The following is a 19,346-nucleotide window of genomic DNA, read 5'->3' on the forward strand; positions in this document are numbered from 1 at the left end:
TGATCCTGCACTTACCTGATGTTATAGCTAGATGTCAGTCTCAGATGTGAATCAGAGGCTTGTCACTCAGATTCAGTTTGATTTGCAGTCCCCAATGCCAGAACCTTGAGATGACTGAGGTGGGATGGGGTTTGTGGTGTGCTGGGAGGATCCGACCTGCTGCCAGAGGACAGCTGTGCAAACGGGAGCGGGGACTGGGAGGATGCTTTGTGTCCCTGAGAACGCCGTTCCTGGCAAACAGCCTCTTCTACCGCAGTGTTGCCAGCTCTCGAAATTTGTCTTTAGGAATCTGCCATCGGGCGAGAATTTCAATTAACAGTTTATTTAAAGCATTGTTGTGGTTTTCTGTGGCAGGCCTGGAATCACAGCTCTTACACTTCATTCCCTTTGGTTAGCTGGGCTCAGCCTCCTTCCCAAGAGCCTGGATGAGTGGTTTAATGATTACATTTAACAGAGCCTCTGGTAAGCACTGCCCTGGGGCTCTGAGAGGTAGCTGGCTTGGCACAGGCTGAAACGGTGACACACCAAGGGAAGGACAGTCTCGGATCTGGGACAATGACAGCAGTGTGTTCTGGAAAACCGGTGATTCAGCTATTCCAGTAGCTTGTCCCAGTGACCTGTCAGCCTCGCTAAACAACAGATCCGGGGATGGACTGATGGGTTGTGACTCACGGGATGACTTATGCTGCGAGCAGCAGAGGGTCGTGGCTGCGGGCATGGCTCACCCAGCCCGCACGGGCTGCAGGAGGGGAGGCAGCTGCCAAAGTGCTGTGCCTTACAGCAGGGGGTGGTTCTGAGCAGTGCCAGTATGGCTTGCATGGAAGGGGCTTGCTGTCAGCCGCGGCGGCTCCGAGTCTGTTCTGTGGGCACTGCAAGTCATGTGCATCGAGGACTGGTCCCGGAGCCTGGGTCAGTCTTTCCACTGTGTCAGCCCTGCCTGTGAGTCAGCGTCATGAGGTGGGACAGAGATGCAGTTTGTTCTTTATGTTTTTTTGTTAAAGACCTGGGTATGAAAATGATAAAGGGATAGAGGGATTATAGATTGATTATTAAAGAGAAGCAGATAAGTAAAAAAGTACTAGTCTTTCCCAGACCCACATTAGGATTCAGAAAAGACTGAGTAATGTCCGTGATGCTGGGAATGTACTGAGTTGCCACCAGCATTTTGGTGCGAGGGGTTACCTGAGGGCTCGCTAGGCCCTGGTCTCTGTCTGTGACATGTGTCAGCTTGCCTGATTCATCATTTTGCCCAATCTTGTCTTTCCAGCAAGGGCAGAAAGTGACAAAATGCTTTGCTGCAGATCACCTCTACCCTCACTAGATTTGCAGGGTAGGTACGGTGGTGAACCCTAAAGTGAATGTTCCACAAAGAAGATGCTGTGAATGATATGTTCTGAAGCTTAATTGAACTCATCATGGGGCTGCCTTTTGTCCTCCCTCGAATAAAGCATTCGGAGTTGCAGTGCCATGTCCCAAATTACAAGCAACAACATAGCACAAATCCCAACACGGGAGCTTCTTGCCTGATGAGCTGAAAATGTTAGCTCCTAGTCTGCCCGTGACACTGCCTTTGCCTTTCGTTGCGCTGTCGCTTCCCTCGCTCCTGTTAATTTCAGCTGCTCGTCTGGTCACAGATGATTTCCATTTCTGTTCTTGTTGCCTGCCAGACTCAGAGCGAGGAAAAACAGCAGGTGTAAACTCAGAGCTGTCAGCAGAACAAACTCATGGGCAGTAGTTTGAATGCTTAGGTGACTTCCATAGGAGCAGGAATATTTTATTATAATTATTTTGAGGGGTGGATGCTTTTTTTTTTCTCCTTTTTTTTCTTGTCTTGTACAAGAAGACAGGGAGTTGCATTCCTCTCTAGAAGACAAAGGTTGGGTTTCTGTGGCATCCCTAATAAAATTCTAAAGTAATTTCTGTTGGAAGAGACCTTTGGAGGCCATCTGGCAGTGGGAGTGTGTGTGGGAGTGTGCTGTGGGGTGCTGGGGATGTGCCCAGGAACGGAACAGACTTCCAGTCCCTTCTCAACAGGTGGCTGTGACACAGAACTGCAATCTAGCCGTGGCTGTGATGCTTCCTCCCCTTTCACCGTGACCTTGGGCTGCTCAACTGTGGCAGCAGCTGCACCTCCATCATCCACCCAGTGTAGGAGTCAATGCTTTCACTGTGGGCACAAAGACTGTAAGGCTTCCGTTACCCCATCTCTTAGTACTTGCTATTTCTTGTTAAGGGCATCTCTGAGAAGAGCAATCAAACAAGGGAGGTGGGGGAGTCACTGTGCTTGGAGATGCTCCAGAGCCGTGCAGATGTGGCACTGAGGGACGTGGTCAGTGGGCATGGTGGGGGTGGGTTGGGGTTGGACTGGGGGATCTTGGAGGTCTTTTCCAGCCTTCATGTTCTATGATTCTATGACCCTTGGATCTTGAGAGTGCCCAGCTGAATTTTACCTGTGAGGTAAGCTAGCCTGCTGGCATTGTCTGTTATTCTTAAAGAAGAAAGACTGCATATCAAACCTTTGTGGCTAGTTGTCATGCCCTGCAGTGTGTCCTTACGCATCTCTGCATGCTGTAGCTGCCACTTCGTAGTTGGCAGCAGTTTGGGATTTTCATTCATGGCTAAGGCAAGTGTACATGATATGAATAAAAAGAACGTTGGGTTATCTCAGAAATAATAGTATCAAATATCCAAACCCAGCATCACATAAAAAACAGCCATTTTTCTGCCACTCGGTGACATCTTACTGGAAATAATGAGTGCAGCTAATTAAGTTAATCTTTAGGATTATCAATATGTAACAGGGAAGGAGTTGGCGTACGCAGGTGACTACATTTCATTTTCAGTGGAAATGCTTCACATAGCTGACCTCTTGGTTCAAGTTGCCACTGATTAACACCGGGTGCGATGCCACACAGTTAAAGTAGGACAGCGAACAAGCTACTCTGTTCTGCATCAGCTCACGAATACTGGACAGATGCTGGATTCTAACAGCAAAAGTGAAGTCAGGTGAGGATGAGGGCAGCACTTGACTAACAGAAGCACAAAGGAAATGCACACAAGTAGGAGGCTTGGCAATGTTGTTCTTGCTTCTGAGTCACTAGTGAGCTAAAAATCTAGGTGCAGTGTGTGAGGGTGTATTGATAGGGTAAGCTAATTGCTGTCACAACAGTTGCCTCTAATCTTATTTTCATGTATTTATAGTGTGTAAGATAACATTTTCTCTCAAGTGAGCCCTCTTGCAGGCCCCTTGGCACAAAGGACCCATTTCATATCAGCATCTTATGAAGCAATACTCTGACTGCTCAGTGGGGATCATTATTGCTGCCTTGCCAGGTTTTGCTGGGTACGTATTCAGGTTGAATTCAAGAGCTCTAATGATCTTGATTACATACTAATAACAAGGTGTGGTGCCATACTCAGACCCTGAGTGGGAGGAATGGTGAGCAACGAGGGACCTCTGTGGCAGTTTCCAGCTTCGACTTGTGATCTCTCTTTGTGCTCCCAGGCTTTAGCCTGCCCATGACTCAATTACTTATACAAGTATGAAAAATTGTCCTAATGCAGCCGGCTCTTTGTTTCTGAGGGCTGTTTTCAGCCAATGTCCTTAGCAATTGAATTTGTTTCCACATTGTTCTATTCCGAGATGCCTTTCATTTGCCATAATTATCTGCTCCTAGCACAGCTCTGCCATGCAGAAAGATTTGTGTGTGTGTGTATAGACATAAGTTTGAAGCTGCTGCCCTTTCTGTTCTGGTTCTAGAGGCAAACTGTAAGAGGGAAAGGACAAACGTGTTTTGGGACTGGGGGAGCAGAATTAAGTTTTCAAAGTTCCAAGTAGCTTTAGAGTTCTCTCACTCTGCTGTGTGTGAGGCTGGGAATGGAAATACTGAGAGTGAAAGCAGTGATACAACAGGACCTTCCTGTATTTTCTACTTCCCTCAACAGCATTATCTCCATAACTCTCTCCGCTCTGGTTTGTTTGGGCCTTAGTAGCGCTGTAAACGTGGAATCAGAGTGGATAATCACATCAAAAGAGAAAACCGTTATTTTCTATTGCTTCGCATGAATGTATATTATTTATTTATTATACATTATTTGCTTATTTCTGCTCTTCATTACCTTGTATGCACGTCACTTTTTCCTAAAGGTTTGCCTGTCTATTTGTGAAACATTGGCTTTCCCCCGACCCTGTAGCCTGCTCTCCTGATTGTGATTTATACAGCGCTGGAAATAGCCCCGACTGTTCTGTTTCACTCTGTGCAGGTCCCTAGATACGTCAGAGAACCCAGAGGACTGATGCTAGGTGTACCCTTCCTGTAGTGCTCTGCAGGTTTTAGACTTTTGGAGTTTTTTTCCGCTTATGGAGCCCCCAGATTTGAGCAATTGAAACTTTTTTTTTTTTTTTTGGTTGCTTCTGAATTCCAAGTGAGACTGGTAAAAGATGCTGTGTTTAATAGCCTCTGTTCCCTAGCAGAATAGCTGCTGCCTTTGCCTCGGGGTCTCTCTTCCTTTGGACTTGTCCACATCTTATTGTTGAAGGCCTCTCCACGTCCCATTAATAGAGGAGCCTGCCTTTAGGGATATGTTACACCAATGCAGACCAACTTTAAGTGCTCAGTGGAAGTGAATTCCATATTTAGCTGAATCCTTTGGTAACATCTTTGCACCCAGGGGCCTCCTGTGAAGATAGCCATTGCGTTTCCTTGGGCAGCGTGAAGATATTATTATCTGGCTTTGCAATTCATAAAATGAAGAGCTGTGTTTCCAAAGCAGCAACTAATTGTGCTGTTTCTATTTCGGGAAGCCCGATCCGAGGCGTTTGCCAAGCTGTCAGCCAGCTCGCCTGCGCTCGCAGGGAAGCTCTGCGCAGAGCTGGGAGCTGATCCCACGCTTTTGACTTGCAGCGTCTCAGTTCTCCTCCAACACAAGATGCTTTTCCTCTGCTCTGGGCTAGCTGGGCCCACCTTGCCCTGTTCTAACTGCAAAGTCCAAGCGGACGAGCGCTGGGCAGCTTGCATCCTGCCTGCCCTTGTGCCCCTGGCAAAGAGCAGCTTGCTCACCTGGCGAGGTGCTGCAGCACGTCCGCGTCGCCAAGAGCTCAGTGATTAAATTGTTGTGGAGATACGAAGAGCCATCTGCTCTTCGTCCCCCTGCCTGCTCGCTGTGCAGCGGCCAGAGGCATGGTGACCCCTGTGCAGGTGACACGGTGCCCGTGTGTGGGAGCTATCTCTTGCTTGGGAGGAACTGCAGCGTGCCTTCTCCAGCTGGTGCCCTTGCACTGCCAGGCGGGTGTTGTCATGTCTTATTTTTTCCTATTTTGGCTTCATACAGCAACGAGATAATAAGTAGTTGTTTAATGGCATGCTGCTAATGATCCCTTGGCGAGGTTTGGTGCCTCTGGTGAGCAGTGTGGATGCAGTGCTGCCTCGCAGAACACCCAGCGTGTCGGGGCAGCGAGTGCTAGTGGTGGGCTTACAGCGCCGAGTCCTCACTGATCTCTGTTAATGCAAGGTTAAGGCTGCGGTATTTGCTAGTGCTCTAATTTTTATACAGTATGCTAATTACTCTTTTGAATTGGAAATGCCTGTTCAGCGCAGTGTAAGAGGAATCGGGATTGACTTTGTGATGCTGTGTTGCAAACAGGGTTGAACCTTTTCCTGTTTATGTAGAAATGCTGTTATGGCTTTCCTAGGCCAAATTAGACATCACCACATTTTTATTCAGCTCACAATACATCTGCGTGTGCACGCATGCATATGCATACACAGTTGTAATCTTCTTCTTGTGCTAGCAGTGATACTGTCCAGAAGAGTTTTTTCCTCTAACAGCACAGTACAGAGATGCTGATGATTTTGGAAGCGGATGCAGCTGATGGAAAATGAAAAAGCCTAAATAGAAACATAGTTATTTTGCATCTGTGGGGAAGGGGAAAAGAGATACTAGCCAAGGATAAATAGACTGATTTATGCTGAAAGCCCCAAAATGGCGCCCCAGAATGTTTGGGAAGGTTTTCAGTGTGATGACATGTACGCGTTCAAGGTTTCAGCCCACGGATCCTCTGAAGAAACAGAGAATTTCTGTCAGAGCAATGGGAAAGTCAGCGGTTGAGACAGGAAATCATCTCGCTTCTAAAAGGGAGCGTTGCTATTTTGGTTTTTAATTCTGATCATTAGCAGTAGCAACACATGCTCCCATTGCTCCTCTAACATTAGGTGGTCCAGAATTGCATGAAGTAATTTAATATGCCATTTTATCCTGAGTCTGTAACTGGAAAAAGACAGGAACAGCTAACTGCTATTAATTGCACTCTGCTGCTTTCTTGCCAGCCTTTGGCCACTGGTCTGTGGAAGATATTTCTGTTCCTATCTTACGTTTTGTCAGCTGTCTACCTGGTCTCTGCGGATGAAATCCTGAAGCCTTAAGAATGTTACTGAGAATGCACCAAGTAGCAAAGGAACTCCCTGGGACATCTTGGAGCTGCAGTTTACGCCTTCATGATACCCTAGGGTGAAAAAATGTGTTGTGGTTTGCATTTTGTGTTGAAATCTCTGTTCATGGGGTACAGGTTAATGTAAATTGCAAATATAGGCATCTGTTCACATCACTCAAAGTGATAACACATTTATCATTGTAAGAGATGTGGGAGAAGAATGGAAAGACAAATCACACTTAAGCATGTGCTATGGTTTCCTTCCTAAAATTTAGTCTGCTAGTAGCTTCAGCTGGAGCTCCTGCCTGTGCATGTTGTGGTAGTGGACCTGCTCAGTGTTGAGACCAGATTTCCATTTGAGCCTCTTCTAATGGATCCGGGTGGTTTTATTTTATTCTTTATTTTGTTTAAGAATTATAGGCTATTTCAGTTCAGAAGGGCCCTTGGGAGGTCTCCAATCCAACTTTCTGCTTAGAGCAGGATCAAGCTTGAGATCAGACCACATTACTCAAGACTTTATCCAGTTGGGCCGCAAAAACATCCAAGGACAGAAAGTGCACAACCTCTCTGGGCAACTTGCCCCCCTGCCTGATGGCCCTGCCAGTGAGTCAGTTTCTCCCTAGACACAACCTGCCCTTCTTGTTGCAGCTTATGCCCCTTGGCCCTTACCCTCCAGTTGGGCTCTGCCATGCAAAGCCTGGTTCTGTTGTTCAAGTCAGTGTTGCTTTACTTGGAGATGCAGTTGTCTTCTTGCCACCACGATGCCATGTGGATATTCATCTGAAGTCCTTCTGTTAGCAGATGGACTTGGCACACAGAGAGAGAAATGGTGTGTCTCCACATTGGTTCTTTTTTGAGAGCAGGCGTGATACATGCTTTTTGAGGATGATAAGGTCAAAAAGACGGATGCTCGATTACATTCTAAACAGACTGTAACAGTGAGATAAGGAGAAACAGGTTATGGCTAAGGTCAGGACTTGCATCGATTCTTCAGGATGCCAAGGCTGCAGAATCTGGAGGTGTGAATGAAGGTGAAACAGATGTTAGATGTGTATTGAAGCTTCACTGTGGATCGCTATCAGAAAAGGTTTATATTTTGCCGGCTGTTTTCCAGCTGAATTTTTAACATGCTGAGGTAGCAGATGGGCTTATTGTATCCAACTCCTTTAAGTCATTTTAGGAAGTTTAACAGATGGATGTGTTTTGAAATTCAGCAGCATCTCTTTCAGCATCTGCAATGTCATTGTTTCACATCTCAACCAGGGTGCAAGCGACCAGAGCAGCTGGTAAGGACTTGGCCTGCGACAAGCCAGCTCGTTTGCCAACAACTAATAATATACTGCTGTTGTGACAGGAGTTGTTGGCTTCCACTGCTTTTAGAGCACAGCCATTTCAGTTTCCAGTGATTCTTTTTTCTTTCTCTGCGTATTGCAATGATCTTACTTCTAGAATGGCAAGAGGAAATAACGAAATACAGAAGAATTACCTCTCATTGCTGCATCTTCTGTTTGTTGTCTGTTTTCCACTGAGAAGCTTCAGACAGATCTTCTTTGGGAGTGATAGAGCATATAGGGCTGCGTGGTGTTTCAACATTGACACCCTTGGAAAACATTCCACACATCAAGAGATGCATTATTAAAAATCATATGATAGGATGTGAAAGGTAAATGCAATGCCATCAGGTCTTTGCACTGCAGCTTTTAACAGTGCAAGTTCAGTGTTAAAAAATGGGTAAAATTCAGGTGACAGGAAACCTTAGAATAGAATAATATCCTGTCACTTAAAAAAAGTTAAACTAAATATTGAGATACGACATTAATCATTATCTCCTTTGCTTTGATACGAAGCCAAAATAATAGGACAACATTCATTGATTTTTGTTGTGATATTTGGGTGACTGATGTTATAAAAGCTGGAAAAATCACTCGTAAATGAGTAGGAGTGTCAGTTATTAGTTTGCTGATGGGAGAACAAAGAATACATCAGAACATTTGAGAAGAGGATCTTGGGTTTAGCATGCATGAGGGTACGTAGCAGTAGGACCATTAGTCTACCCCTAGTTTTTACCTTTCTGAGAATGTGCTTTTATTTTGTCTAAATATTAAATCAGGACAAATCTTTCTTTAAAGGAGCTGTGGAGGTTGGCAGCATTCGTATCGGTGCATTGTGTTAAGTCCTTTCAGTGCTTCCTTTTATGTCATTATGAACAACCCAGGTTTTTGTACACGCTCTACTAATACATACAGGAAAAGATGGTGCTTGTAACGTTGCAATTAATCATTCTGACACCGTGTGGTGCATTGCAAGTGACCTCCAGCAATGAAACACTCCCAAGTGGCCGCCCCGTGGGAATGCTCATTTTTGGCTTCTGGGGAAGAGTGGCTGCCCGCAGATTGGAAAGGCCTGGGCATCGGATTTGGTTGCAAAGTGTACTTGGCAAAGCCTGCAAGTGTGGGCTGGTATTTGTGTTTCTTTGAGATGTAGCTGGCAGTTGGTGAGCACCACGAGCAGAGCTTCCGTGGCTCCAGAACTGCATTGCGCCTTATCAGCTGAACAGTGTGCGTGGGCTCGGGAAACGAGAGGGCTGTTTTAATGCAAATTCATTGGGAATGTGTACTGATGGGAAAGAAGAAAATGCGAATATAGGACAGGGCTGGAACAGCGATTTAAATAAGGTTGGTAAATAGCTATAATCTGGAAGTCAGCTTCTGATGTTGGCTGTCGTGAAACTATATTGATTTAGAGCAGGTGAGAATGTGACTCACCATTTCCTTTGAGCTGTGGTTATCTAGTCTTCACGAAATAGCCAAAGATGTCATCTTAGCTTTTCCAAATACATGAAGCCTTGGACAATGTCAAATCAGGCGTAGAATAATATAGGAGTACTAGCACTATTAACCTTGAGGAAACAAAGGAAACATGATTAAGAATACCCAGATGCACTTCCCTGTTGGAAAGATGTGATTTGCAAGAATCCTTTTAAAACAGCGTTGAAATATTTATTCTAGGTAGCATGGAAAGATTATGTTTATTCTTGTGATGACAGACATTAGGAGATAGTGAATCAAGGTAAGCTGGAAGTTGGTGTGACAAAGGCAGTCTATTGGGATAACAAAGTTTATTCACGCCTATATATATTACACAGTGGTCACTGCTGCAACTGCAGTAGGGTCAGACAATATCTTACAATATACGTCCAAAACTTAGAGCATTGCAGAAAGTGTCAGGTGAAATGAGTTCTTGCATCCCACATCCCTTCCGTTTCTGTTTCTGCTGAGTTTAAGTCTGGATGAGCCTTTGCAAAGCCCATCACAGCACCTTTGTCAGGATGTCTGTCCCCAGCCAGCTCAGCCACATTTTTGTTAGATTCTGGGAAACTGACATGGCTACAGATCCAAAAGCAGCTTAAGGAAAATGAAGTCCAAGATGCATTTGCTGTATCAGTGCAAATGTGTGTAGCTTTTGAGTAAAGCACCGCCAGAGTGAAATTTATGTAAAATGCTGGTCACATGGTTCAGTGATAAATGCATCATGAAACAAAAAAAAGTACCAGCCTGGAATGACGTGGGCAAGTGATTACAGAGCAGCTGTGATGCCAGCTCCTACAGTTCATGCTTCAGTTACAAAAATGTGAAATGTTCTTGTTCAGAAACAGTGCTGAAATAGTGCAGGCAGCAGAAGCAGGAAGTGATCATCACTCTGTACTCAGCTCTGGGGAGGCCACACTTGGACTGCTGTGCTCAGTGTTGGGCCCCTCACTACAAGAAAGACATTGAGGCCCTGGAACGTGTCCAGAGAAAGGCAGTGGAACTGTGAGGGGTCTGGAGCACAGCTCTTATGGGGAGCGGCTGAGGGAACTGGGATGGTTCAGTCTGGAGAAGAAGAGGCTCAGGAGAGACCTCATTGCTCTCTACAGCTGTCTGACAGGAGGTTGTGGTGAGGTGGGGGTCCTCTTCTCCCAGGTAACAGCGATAGGACGAGAGGTGACGGCCTCAAGCTGCACCAGAGGAGGTTCAGGTTGGATATTAGGACACATTCCTTCTCAGAAAGAGCGGTGATGCACTGGCACAGGCTGCCGTCCCTGGGGGTGTTCCAGAACTGTGGGGATGTGGCACTGAGGGATGTGGTCAGTGGGCACGGTGGGATGGGCTGGGGTTGGACTTGGGGATCTTAGAGGTCTTCTCCAACCTTAGTGATTCTGTGAATGCTTTACAGAAGATACTCATTTAAAATGCTCCATTTTGTGTCACCATCTGGAAGTTTCTGCCTGCATTGCAGTGTTGCTAGTGAAACTTATGTGTCTTCAGAGATGTGCAATGGGTGTTTCTTGTGCAGATAGAACTTACCTTGTCATGTTAAAGTATGACACTTATAAAAATAAGGTGGAATTAAACCCAGTGTGAATTAGAAACATGCCAGGGAATTACTAAAGGGGGTTTAGATGAGAATTAGTGTAATACAGACAAGATTTTGGTGGAAAGGGCTGGGAACAGAACCAAGGTTTCCTCCTTTTCTCTTTGCTCTATATAGAGAACTCACATGTACAGATTATAATTGCTGTGTGGTGAGAGGATGCCAAATTATATAATGCCTCTACCAACATTCCTATTTTCTAACCTCTGGAGTTCCTCTTTTGGGAATAAACCAAAAAAACCCGCAGCTTGATGACATTTACACCTTTACAGTTCTTTCATGAAATGGTGACATACATCTGCAGACCAGCTTAAGCTTTTGTGCATCCGATCAGTGACAGCGGGTGGATTTGAATGTGCAAAATGCCTGCCGCACCAAAAATAGGCCCGTATTTATTCCTGTCATAACTTCACTTAAGTTAATGGAGTAGTGCCAAGGCTGGATATGCCCAGAGTCTATAGGACAGCTGGCCTTCTGGCAGGTCTTGTTCAACAAAATGCTTCTTTTATAGCATTTTTCTCCCTCCACATCCCCCCAGTGAGGGAGCGGGTGGATGCCTGCTGGACCTCGGGCAGATAATGGAGACTGTTGTGATTATTCAGGCAAAAGTCCTCATCAATTTGCAGCTGCAAGGGAATGTTCCCCTAGTTAGTGGCTCGCCTGACATTTCCAGCAGGGAAGAGTGAAGCTCGTGTGTTCTGCCTGCTTTTTAATGCTACTTTAATCATTTTAAAGTTGAGATACGGAAATGTGGGCGATTCAAAACAGGGGAAAGGAGAGCTGGCTGGGCTTTTCAAGCAGCGGAAGGAAGATAGGCCTCCGGATCTCATTGACTGCTGGAGAAAAGTATTTTCTTTTAAAATTCCTAGCCTTAAAAACAGATATAAGAATTATTAGGAGAAAATAGTCATTAGTCACTTCCAGAGATGCACCAAATTGATCCTTCCAGATTTAGCCAGCATCCTTCTTCACTGTGGTGGCAGGACTGCATACCAAGAATTAAAGAAGGTCGTTTCCTCTATCTGTGGAATACTCAGTGCACCATCATCGGATTCAGTGGTTATTGAAGTAGCAGTGACATGAATCATTTTCTTCTGCTCAAATCAACTCTGTATCTGTTGTGGTTTACTGTTACCTAGCCAGTTTCCAAAAATGAAAACAGAGCAACAAAACCTGGCAAGCTCTGTGCGTCTGGCATTGGTGGCCTGAACCTAATAAAATGTGGAAGTGAAGTGCCTTAATATCTAATTAGAATCATAGAATCATTAAGGCAGGAAAAGGCCTCCAAGATCCCCAAGTCCAACCCCAGCCCACCCCACCGTGCCCACTGACCACGGCCTTCAGTGCCACATCCCCACGGTTCTGGAACACCTCTGGGGACAGTGACTCTCCCACCTCCCTGGGAAGCCTGCACCAGTACATCACCGCTCCTTCTGAGTAGAAATTGTTCCTAATATCCAACCTGAACCTCCCCTGGTGCAACTTGAGGCCATCACCACTCATCCTATCAAACGAGTAGAACGTGCATTTCGACTTAAATTTCCAGTCCTCCCATTTTAACCCTGGCTGAGTCATTTGAGATGACATCCCAGAAGGGTTCAGCGCGCAGGTTTCTAAATCCTACTCTTGCTGCCTAATCCCGGAGACACCTCCCGTGTCCGTGCTGCGCTGGGGAGCCCCGCTCTAGCGAGGCCGGATTACTCAGCGCCTATTGCAGTTCCTGTTGACCCCGGTGGCGGGAGTTTTCCTGAGTAAAACCCGAACCGTGAGTCACCTCCAGGTGTTTTTGTTTGAAAGCACTTTTTTTTTGAAAAAAACCGCCGGCAGCGGCCGGCTGGGGGCCGGGCCTGTGAGGCGGAGGCTCCTCCCTCGCTCCGGCCGCATCACGGGAGCCAATGGGGCGGCCCGGCTCGGCCCGGCTCGGCTCGTCTCGGCTCCCCGCGGGGCGGGCACGGCGCTCGGCGGCTCCGCGCCTCTCGGGGCGGGCGCAGCGATGGGGAGGCGGCCGCGCTCCCTCCCCGCTCTCTGACAGCTGGGTTTTTTTGCGGCGAGGGGATCCGGGGAGGGGGGGTTTGCGTTTTGATCTCGGTCGCCAGCCGTTCCTCCTCCTGCTCCGGCATCGCCGTCCTGCCCGCAGCATTAAGACTTAAGGAGCTTGATTCCCCGAGGCTCGTGTCCAAGGGCATCAGTCCTTAGCGCGCTGAGCTACATCTGCTTCTTGGTTAAGGCTGAAGAAAGACATCTTAAGCTGGCAATCCCGTGCGGGCGGCAGCAGGTCCCCGAGCGGCGCGGGCTGGGAGGTGCGCGGGGATGATGGAGTGAAAGTCCCAGCTCCCAGGAGAGGATTCCGCAGAGGAAAGGAGCGAGCTGACAGCAGCAGCAGGGCAGAGGGCGGCGGTGGGGAGCTGAGATAGAGGGAGCGGCAGGTGGACGGAAGGCTGGCGTAGGGCCGCTTGGTACCGCAGGCTGACCGCTTCCTTCGGCCGTCCCCGCAGTAAGCCCCGCCGCTCTCGCCCGGCAGCTTCCCAGCGCGTCCTTCCCTCCCTCCCCGCCCGCTGCCTGCCGTGCTGCTGCTGAGAGACAGGCGCCAGGGAAGCCGGAGGAGAAGATGCCAGCCATCCTGGTGGCCTCCAAGATGAAGTCGGGACTGCCCAAACCCGTGCACAGCGCCGCTCCCATCCTTCACGTCCCGGCGGCCAGGGCCATCCCGCAGCCCTGCTACCTGAAGTTCGGCAGCAGGGTGGAGGTGAAGCCGTCCTACTCCAGCCAGATCCCGCTCAAGTCTCCCAGCGGGCAGGAGAGCGCCGGGGATGGACTGCCGCCGAGGAAGGGCAGCTCGGTGGAAAGCACGTTTGACACTCAGGTAAGAAAGTGCCCGATGCTGGGGATGTGTAGGTGAGGGTTTATTCCTATTGCCTGCGTGCCGCGGGGTTTGGTAACCCCGTGCGGGATGTTCTGCATTTCCCAGCGCTGCACCTGTGGCCGTGGGGCGGCTCCGGGGCTGTGTTAGCGCAGCAGGGCGGTGCTGGGATGTGCCAGCCTGCGGGACTCGGCGCAGGTAGAGGTGTTGCTGGCGGGGTGTCCTCTTTGTGTTCCTTTGGTGGTGGCTGCCGGTTGCTGTGAGCATGTGCCAGAGCCACGGCTACGAGCGGTCAGCGCTCGGCGTGGAAGGGAGGCAGTGCTGTGTGCACGGTGCATGCCGTTCACAGTGCAGCTGGGTGAAACGGCTTCCAGAGGAAGGGCTGTGCAAGCGGGATCGCCTGCTTTAATGCAATATGTGAATGACATCATGGATGCAGCACATCACCAGCACGCAGTTTTCAGAAAACCGGTGCACATGGCAGTGCAACCTATTGTCTTTTCACACATGCTGCTTCCCGCACAGGGAGAGAAGCGCACGCTCCTCAGCCCGTTCCGTTATCAGCACGGCAATGCTTCCAGCGTGTCTCAGGCTGCCTAGCTGCAGAGTGTGTGCTCGCGTGCCACGGCGTGAGCAGAGAGCTGCCTCTGCAGCAGGCAGGATCGATCAGCGCTGTGCAGATTGCTGTGCAGCAGTGCGATGGATTTTGGAACCAGCCATGTACATTACAAGCTTCCCTGCGGGCATCTCAGCCCAGGAGGAGGTGATACCGCTATAACGCGATGGGGAAATGATGGTGGATCACAAGAATAGTGAGTCAGCCCTGCCATCTGCGTTTTGAAGTCCATGGCCCGGTAACCCCATTCTCTTAAGGGAAGCGTGACTGCCACTGGGGCGTGTTTGGCCTGGTGCCCTGGATTTTAGGATGTGCTGCACTTTCTCTGCTGGCAGCCAGGGTGAGCAGGGCCTGTAGCAGCTCCTCAGGGAGCGGGAGCAGAAAAGCAGGCAGACAAGTGCTGGTGTTAGGGCGACGGCAGCAGGTGCTGACCTGGGCATCACTTCATGCTCAGGAGAGAAGCAAATGCTGTTTTTTCCCTGTGTTGGTGTCTGTCCTTGTAATACTGAAACGTCAGCAAAATCTCATTATGTGCAGCGCTTTCTCTGACACACCTTGGTTCCTGCATAGAAATTTACATTCTGAAAAGGTGTTTTTCTAAAGCACTTTCTGATCCTTTAACAGATCCTAATTGGGGAGATCTTGGTGGACTGGGAGCCGTCCACAGCAGAAAGGAAGATAGTGTGGTGGTTTTAACTCTTACTGTGCAGATGTGGCACAAAACACATCTTGTGTATCCCAGCGACAAAAGGCTCTTAGGGCTCATTTGTTACTTTTACATGCTATGAAGTGTCAGATGATTTGAGGGTTTGAATAACTTAGCACAGGGAGAAATCCAAGGCTTTGTTGTGTTCAATAACAAGGTAGAAGTCCTAGTAGATGGCCAGTACCTTTTCAGGTGTGCATGAGTGAGATTTGCTTTACTATCCATGATCTTGGATAAACACGGCCCTCTTATGTTATTCCTATTGATACAGCTTTGATTCCGTGCCTGCATTGGCATGCAGGTTTTTGCTATCCGGTAATCTGGATCTATATTAACGGGAGACTTTTCCAGATCGGTTGCACCAAGGGCGCTGCTCTTCTCTTTTCCTCCCTTCCCCCATGAAGGAGTGGGAGGAGGCACGGAATGGATGAGCAGCCGCCAGATGGCTTATTGGTAGCAGAAGCTTTTTTATCCTAGGGAATCTTCAGCTACATTCAGGTGTAGAAGTGATTTCTGGTGATAAGCCTGCTGAGGCTGCGTTTTAAAGATTGTACTAGGACTAGCTATCTCAAATAGTTGTTTGTACCGTATGGGGTGATTGTTTGATTCTTTGGATACTTCAAACAAAAATATGGCCCTTGCCGTTTCGCTGTGAGGCGCCTGACATCCTCTGTGCCCCTGCTGGGGTGGAAAGGGAGATTCTTCCTGTGGCAGTTAGCATTTAGAACCACAGAACAGAATGGCACCTGTCTTGTGACCTGGGTCTCCATGTGCGATTTGCAGCCCTCAAGGAATGATCACATGTTCTTGTGTGGGTGGAGGAAGACCTGCAAAATGGTTCCGACCCTCAGATGAAAGACCTAGGAGAAGAGTAATATGGGGTGAAATTAGCGTGTCCCATGCTGTCTTCCTTGTGGGGGCTGAACTTGGAATATGTGGTCTCTGGCTTTCTTTTGGTGTTCGAGGCTATTGCTGTCAAAACCCAAAGTGGTATCAGACCACTTTCAACACAGCTGGAAGAGAAGCATTGCTTTGGTACAGCTGCTGAGTGGCTGGAGCACTCATTCAAGAGAGGGATATCAGAGTTCTGCTTCTGTTTCAACACAAGAGCTTTCAGACTCCTATCGTATCTCTGAGGAGTTTGGTAATCACTGAGCCACAGGATGTTCTGTGTATTTTAGGGGGTTGCTCTTAATCCTGCTGAAGTTGGTCCTCTTTGCACTGCGAATTAAAAATTCAGTTGCACGTACAGAATAAGGGCAGAGAAGAGGCCGTGTCTGCTGCCCAGGGGAGAAGTCACAATGTGAAGATACCAGATCCCGTTCTAACACTATTCTTGCATGTTCCAAGCCACTTGCATCAAGCCCATTGTAAACGCTAGACTGAAACCTCAGGTCGATGAGTCATGGCAGGATTGTTCCTGTTTTATTGGTACTGCTATACACTCTCCATTCAGTTTTCTATCTTAAACTCCCTGTGTTGTGCACAACAGTATCCTCTGTTGTACTGGTGCCTTTTTGAAAACACCGCTTGTGAATTAGACCCATGTTCAGAGAGCGTTGTTTTGGAAATATTTAACTTTGTTACCAGAGAGACTTCTGTCAAATAGATGGTAAGATAGTGATCTCTCATATACAAAGTGGTATTTATTAGCTATTCTAAAAAAGTCGTATGTATTTGGCTACTAAATTTGCATTGATTATGTAAAACAAAGGTCGTTGCCAATTAGAAGTCCTTGGGTATGGTAAAATTGTTTGTGCAGAGTGCAAGAAGGAAGGGGTGGTTTCAAGAATGCAATCTGTTGCCATGTTATTGTAAAAGCCACAGGAAGAGATCAGGGATTTATCTCTTGTGTTCACTGTTGTTGTGTTGTATTCTTGCTTCTTGGTTTTCCCTCTCTGCAGAACCCAACAAATAGTTACTGTTGGTGTCTTAAGTAACTCTAGTAGTCCTATAACCACCAGCACGCTTCCACTAACACCCCACAAGTGGCTGTTGACAGGCATCCGCCCAACCTGCTGCTAGGCGCTGGACTCAGCAGTCCTTTCAGCAGCCATTCCGTACATAGTTGTCCTGAACGTTTGGTGGAGAGGAGTGGGAGAGGGATCAGGTATTACTTCGCAAATACCAAACTTCCACTTCCCTTGCTGCAAGCTGGGCATCTACCCTGCCTGTTCCTTTCTTGGCAGACATGGAAGACAGATGCTCGCTGGTGCTGTCATATTCTCCCTCGCTCTTCTCTTTCTCCACTTAAGGCAAATGTAATTCTTTTAGCCATTCCTCTCAGCATTTCTAGAGCTCTTACAACTCTCCATGCTCTCTGCTGGACTCTTTCCAGCTTGCCTTGAGCTTTTGTTAAGAATTCTATTCTGAACTGGGCATGCTATTCTGTCTCATTACAGCTGAGTGCAGCAGGTCATCATATTTTCTGTCCTACGCTTGAGTTTTCAGTTGATGAAGATTTTTAAAAAGATTAGATTTCTTTTTTTTCATTTACTAGCAGCAGATCCACCCTGCCAACTCATATTCTCTTTGTGATTCGCTGTGGCATGATATCATTGCCTGCAATAGAACTACCTTGCTCAGATAGCTCCCATTTTCTATTTTTACAGTAGATTTTTCTTTTAGCGATGTGCTTTTCCCACTGCTTTCTAGTTTGTGAAAATCGTTTTGAGTTCTAGGCATATCTCACAAAATATATGCAATGCCCATCCAGGTTAGAAACGTCCCTGGCTTTTTCTCATTAGCCATTCTGTTGTCCAACTCAATGACAACACAGAATAGTAAATATGAATTACTAGTAATTGCAGATCCCTGCAGGAATCGAATCAGCAGTTGTTCCCAGGCACAGTGCTGAAAAATTTCAGGGAGTTCTACTGCAGAGCTGTCTTCCAGGAGGGATAGGAATCAAGCAAGTCTTAATCTCGACCAAGCTGACAGTCATAGATTGGTACGTAGACCAATCTCAGTGCCATTATGTAAGCAGCCTCAGTGGTGGAGCTGGGTCTCATTGCCATGTGAAATGTAAAGGAAATGATGACAGACGTAGTTGCTAATAATGATAACCATGAAAGATCTCTTCTTGCTCTGTTGGAGGAAACCAAATGAGGTCACCTTTTGGGTGTGTACGAAGGAGAACTTTTCCTGAAGAGCTGGAAAAATCTTAAGAAAATCTATAGGTTTCCAGCAAAATATATAAATTTTACATCAGTATTAATTTGAATGAGTTTGTTTATCTAATTACAGTTATGTCTTCAACTGTATTCTTAAAAAATTCTTGCTTTCTGATGGATTTTTTGACATAAGGCTCTTAAGTAGCCAAATCCTTCCATTTGTGATTGTAATAATTTTGATCATATATTTATAGATGTGTACTCTTAAATATTAAATTTTGAGGAGCTTGTTCCAAATGAAATCTTATCAGAGAAGCAGTGAGCAAACAATTCATACGTCGTTCTATTGCCATTGTTAATATGGAGTTTTTAGCAATTTCTCTTTTGATTTTGATGAACTACCCCATCCGAATACCCTGCATTTGAACCAACGGTGTAAGATTGCTCTATAAACTCAAGGTTATTTCATCATTGTTTTCTGATTTTGAGTATGCAAATAGTTGCCTGGATTCTGCGTTCCATTCAGTTTTTAATTGTCACTGGATAATGAGTGAAAATGTTTTTTGCTCCGATTTCTTCAGGAACAGCCTTTGTTCAGCTTTTTATCTTCCTTCCCAAACATAGTACCTCTACAGTGGACTTCCCCGAGGTGGGATTTCCAAAGATATTTACTGTTGACCTAATGCTGCTGTTGAATTCAGTCAAGTTGTTATGGTCTGTGGGGAGTGTTTCAGAAGCACTCATTTAATATGACCTTTTTTCCCCGCTTTTGATTTACTTTTTAATACTGTTTCTCTGATCTCTGCTAATAGGTAGCATCTGAGGGGCTTCCCATCTTCAATACATTTATCTTAAGAGCTCTCCCTGGAGGTAGGAATGTGCTTCTTATTCTGTAAATGAATGGCAAAGGCACAGAGAGACGTATCCAAGGACATGGATCTGTCGTGCTCTAGAAAATTACCATCTTGTCCCCTGACTATTAGATTATCTTTTCTCCTTCACTGCTATTTGTTATTCAGTTCAAAATGCTTATGCATATGGTGTCTTTAAAACTTTTAGCTTGTTCCCTGAGTTACATTTCTTTGGTGAACGTCTCACTTCGTCCTTGTTTCCATAGTAATTTTTATCACATATTGCTCTGATGCTTTATGTATGGCCGCACCCATGCTGGATGATCAGGCCCAGCTATCCTCTAACCAGTTAACGGG

At 46.7% G+C, this 19,346-nt stretch overlaps 1 protein-coding gene across 9 annotated transcripts in view; it reads left to right on the plus strand.

Moving 5' to 3' along the window:
- The window catches only part of NAV2 (neuron navigator 2), a 334,129-nt gene that overhangs the window by 131,033 nt on the left and 183,750 nt on the right, over positions 1 to 19,346 (plus strand). For 2 of the 9 annotated variants that reach the window (XM_021401006.1, XM_021401008.1), the window contains exon 1: positions 12,897 to 13,706. The exons of 5 other annotated variants lie outside the window; for them this stretch is intronic. In XM_021401006.1, the coding sequence (XP_021256681.1) occupies positions 13,452 to 13,706 (255 nt within the window). In that variant the 5' untranslated portion in view covers positions 12,897 to 13,451. Of the gene's footprint in view, positions 1 to 12,896; positions 13,707 to 19,346 lie in introns of those variants that run through there. 2 more of the 9 variants (XM_021401007.1, XM_021401009.1) reach the window with 1 other exon arrangement.

The sequence above is a fragment of the Numida meleagris genome, chromosome 6, assembly GCF_002078875.1.
Source record: "Numida meleagris isolate 19003 breed g44 Domestic line chromosome 6, NumMel1.0, whole genome shotgun sequence".
NCBI classification, from domain to species: Eukaryota; Metazoa; Chordata; class Aves; order Galliformes; family Numididae; genus Numida; species Numida meleagris.